Genomic DNA, 4,397 nt, shown 5'->3' on the forward strand with positions numbered 1-4,397 from the left:
AAAAAAAAAAAAAAAAAGAAGAAGTCGTGTTTGAGCTGAGTCCATCAGCCCCTCCACGGTAGTCACTAACTGTCACAGGGTCTCACTCTGCCACCCAGGCTGGAGTGCAGTGGCATGATCTTGGCTCATTGCAGCCTCTGCCTCCTGGCTTCATTTCAGGTGATACTTGGGCCTCTGCCTCCTGAGGAGCTGGGACTACAAGCATGTGCGACTGTGCCTGGCTAATTTTTGTGGGACCAGGCCTTATTGTTTTAGATTTGCCTCCCTTGTGTGAGCCCCTGTGTAATAAAGTATGATCGTGTCTGTTTACGAGCTTTATAGAAATAGGAACATACTGCTGTATTCTTCTGTGTTTGACCTCTATCCAGTAGGGTGTTGTCAGGATTCCTCTGGGTGGCTGTGTTGGTGGCCTGTCTGCCCACTTCCGTTGCTGTGTCCTGTCCCACGGCTTGGAAGCCAGTGCACCATCAGTCCCTATCCTAGTGCAATGTGTGCTCGGGCTCTTGACAGTCTGCTGTCGTAAACAGGCTGTCCTGCAGACGTCAGAGCTTCTCTGGGGCAGGAACATTACCTGAGATGGAATTGTTGGATCTTAGGTGTGTATCCTCTGCCTTCTTAGGTGATGCCTAGGTGTTTTCCAATGTCCTGTGCCAGTTTCTCAAGCAGCATCCAAGCATTTTGTCTGTTCCAGCGCCCTTACTCTCATGAGGTTTTTGCCTAGACTCCTAAGCCTGTTCCTGCCAGGCTGTCATCCTATGTGTCTCTGACCAGCAGGGAAGCCCAGTGGCATTGCATGGGTGTTGGCAGTTGGGACTTTTGTCCACATTTCGTCTTTCTGTTGATGAGTCTTGTTCTCGTTGACTTGTTGGAATTCCCTGCACCCTTTGCTGCGTCCACCACAGTGGCTGTCCTTCCAGCTCTCTTCATACCGTTTGATTAACAGACATTCTGAACTTGAGTGGTCTTTTACCATATTTTTCTTACATCTTTTCTTTTTTTTTTTTTTTTTTTTTTTTTTTTTTTTTTTTTTTTTTTTTTTTTTTTCGGGGCCTCACTCTGTTGTCCAGCTAAAGTGTGGTGGTGTGATCTCAGCTCACTGCAACTTCCATCTCCTTCGCTCAAGCCATTCTCATGCCTTAGCCTCCCAAGTAGCTGGGACTATAGGCCTGCACTATCACACCTAGCTAATTTTTGTAATATTTAGTACGACAGGGTTTCGCCATGTTGTCCAAGCTGGTCTTGAACTCCTGGGTTCAAGTGATCTGCCCACCTCAACTTCAAAGTGCTGGGTTTACAGGCATGAGCCACCACACTCGGCCCCTTAGATGTTTTCCCACTGTCTTCCATACTTCCCAGTTCTGAGGCGATGAACATCCTTTACAGCATCTTCTAAAGGCAGTATGGCATGTCTCATGCTTAGATCTGGAACCTGTGTTTTCTGAGCTTCTGTGGCACACATCTGTTTCATCCTGCTGAACCCATGGCTAGAGTTGCCCAGAAGTGACTCAGGGGAGTTCCCGCACAGGAATGCCCCAAACCCTTAGAGAAGGGACCAGTTGGGATCCCAAAGCAGCACTAAACGCCAGCTTGGAGCATTAATTAGGGAAACTTAGGCATAGAGAGCTGCAGCTAGCCTTGAAACCGACAGTGAGAGACAAGGTGTTCTATCCCAGCATGCCTGCAGCGAGGGGCAGGGTAGGGAGCTTATGTGCAGGTTTAAGGCATTCGGCTCAAGGCTAATGCCCGTGCTCCAGGCATGAAGTGGCTATGTCTGACTCTGCCGTTTGCTGCTCCACAGTCCCTGGGGCCTCCAGTTCCTCATGTGTGGCCTTGGGGTTGTAGTGACCCTTCTCTCCAAGGACTGTCGTATGGGACAGCAGTCCAGTCTGGTGCCGTGGACCTCAGAGGGCACTTGCACTGTTCCCAGCAGCCTTCATGTTTATAGTCTGTCAGCGACTTGGTGACATCCACTTTTTATCCCCATTTAAATATTAGGAAATGAAAACCCTGTTGATGGTTCTCAAGGGGGTCCCCAGACCGGCAGCATTAGCTCACTTTGGAACAGACCTGCTGAGTCAGTGCCTGGAGGGCGCCAGGAGAGGACCCTGCCCCAGTGTTTAACATGCCTTCCAGTTATTACAATACTGTAGCACTTGAGAACCACTGAAGGAATTTCCCTGGCATTGGAACCTGGGTATACCTGACTCAGGCCCAGTCTTCTACCTACTGCCCTAAACTGCCAACCACTTAGCTTTTTAATTAGGTAGAATTATGTCATTTGAGGAAAGTAAATTATTTGTCCCCTGAAGGAAAGTGGGTATGCTTTGCCTGTTCTCCCTCCTCCTCCTGCATGGGAACCACGGGGAGGCCAGACCCCTGGCAATGTGGACGTGGACCTTGAGGTCCTCATCTCAGTGGGAGGCTGAGCTGTCCTGTTCGTTTCTTGCAGCTGCTCAGATGGAAGATAAGAAGCCTTTTATCCTCTCTTCCATGAGGCTTCCTCTTCTGGACACCAATAGCAAGGTAAACTGCATGGGCTAGCCCAGGCTGCACCACCATCCCACAGGCAGCCGCAGGGTGGGGCCAGGGCGTGCTGTGCGGCCACCCACCAACCAGGTGGCCACCACCCTCAGCTGGACTGAGCATGGGAACAAAGGACGACAATGTACCGTTCAGTGTGTGGGTGGCGCTTTTCCCACATCTCACTCAGGAAGACTCCCCAAGACCACCCTTTACTGGCACCAGTTACAGGTCCCTGGGTCCCCAGCCCCTCCCTCAGGCTCAGTGATTCTCTAGAAGGACCCAGAGCTCCCAGTGCTGCTCTCCTCGTGGTGATTGCAGCGACAGGATGCAGGTCCACGTCAGCCATGGTTGGGGTACCTGGGACGGAGTCCAGGAGGACCACACACAGAGCTTCTTGCCGTCCTCCCCTGGGGTCATGGACAGACTTAGACCCCCGCTCCTCCCTGCAGCAGTGATGTGGGTCAGCGTGCACAGAGCATCACAACCAGGGAAGCTCCTGTCTTGAAGTCTGTCATGTGGACCTGATTGGCGCCCTTGTGGCTGAGCTGTTTCCAGCCCCTCTGGAGGTGGAGCTGATGCCATGTGGCCCATAGCCCCCACCTGTCACATGAGACCTATCACATGAGACCTGTCACATGAGACCACATCTGATGTGGCCGGAGACCTTGTGGACAAGAACATTCTTACCAGGCCAGACACTGGGGCTTAGTGATGACCTCCTAGGACCTCAGGGCAGAGGCCAGGTCAATCTCTGAGCAGGTGGATCTTTGTGAAAGTTAGGACTGCACCCAGATTACCCAGGGGCTGCTGTCTTGGGTAGGACCTGCTTGCTATAGGGGGAGCAGAATCCCCCAGCCCTCTTGGGGCTTGCTCCAGGCCTTGTGCTGGGGCTTCTTGGGGTCCTTCTTTGAGACTCTTGTTGTGTTTCCCCAGAAGCTACTGAAATGGACCACAAGCCACATCTGTTGTGGTGCCCCTTACGTGTCCCACACACTCCCCGACGTTCAGAGCTCTTCTCCCCGACATGCCCTGATGGGGTCTTTTGGTCGTTTTGGATGCCTGCAATGCCAGTTGGTTAAACGCACCCAGTCTGGACAGTCTGGGACTAACTGGCTCGCTCCTCCACACCCACCCTGTTCCCCGAGGCAGGACAAGGAGGAAGTGCTCGGAGGAGCCTCCTCAGGGTGGGGACACTGGACCTGAGAGCTGAGGGGACAGAGGCATGATTGTGATGCTGGAGAGAAGGGTCCTGAGGGAGGGCAGCATGGGCAGAGGCCGTGGCACTGGGGAAAGGGCCGGTTTGGCCATGTTGGCCTGGCTGTGCCTCCAAGTCACCAGGTATAGTTACTGGGCGAGGCTGGACATGCAGGCTCAACTTAGGATTATTTGGATGACAACTGCAGATTCAGGGACTAGATTTATGATGCACCCCAGGAAACATGGGGGTCACATGAGAGAAGCTAGCTCAGAAGGACAACAGCCCCACCCCAAAGCCAGGGTCAGCCCCGGACAGAGGGATGGGTGTATTTGGAGCCTGGGAAACGCAGCTGCCAGTGTCCAGAAGTCTGGGGGCTGGGGGCAGAGTGGTTGGGCAGAGTCCTCAGCAGAGCAGCTCTCTTAGAGTTGGGGTGCAGCTTGATGGAAGTGGATGGAGGAGGGAAAGTAAGTGAGATAATTAGAGGCCCCAGCAGCAGGGGAGGGAGGTGAGGAGGAGTGGAGGAAAGGAATTCTTCCCTACAGACCTGAGCACATCCACAAGCTGGCGGGAAGGCTGCCTTCCAGGAGCCGAGGGGCCTCCAAGCAGCCTAGGGATGGAGAAAAAGGCAGACACAGGCACAGGTGCAGGTGCAGGTGTGTGTACAGGTACATGCAGA

At 53.1% G+C, this 4,397-nt stretch overlaps 1 protein-coding gene across 11 annotated transcripts in view; it reads left to right on the forward strand.

Annotated features, from left to right (window-relative positions):
• Positions 1-4,397, forward strand: part of MROH1 (maestro heat like repeat family member 1) — a 117,112-nt gene that overhangs the window by 69,700 nt on the left and 43,015 nt on the right. For all 11 annotated transcript variants that reach the window (XR_001819851.2, XM_037732459.1, XM_017511639.2 and 8 more), the window contains one exon: positions 2,450-2,523. Coding sequence is in view for 10 of the 11 variants with exons in the window: in XM_037732459.1 (XP_037588387.1) it covers positions 2,450-2,523 (74 nt within the window). In the remaining variant the exon portion in view is untranslated. The remainder of the gene's footprint in view (positions 1-2,449; positions 2,524-4,397) is intronic.

The sequence above is a fragment of the Cebus imitator genome, unplaced genomic scaffold (assembly GCF_001604975.1).
Source record: "Cebus imitator isolate Cc_AM_T3 unplaced genomic scaffold, Cebus_imitator-1.0 Scaffold449, whole genome shotgun sequence".
NCBI classification, from domain to species: domain Eukaryota; kingdom Metazoa; phylum Chordata; class Mammalia; order Primates; family Cebidae; genus Cebus; species Cebus imitator.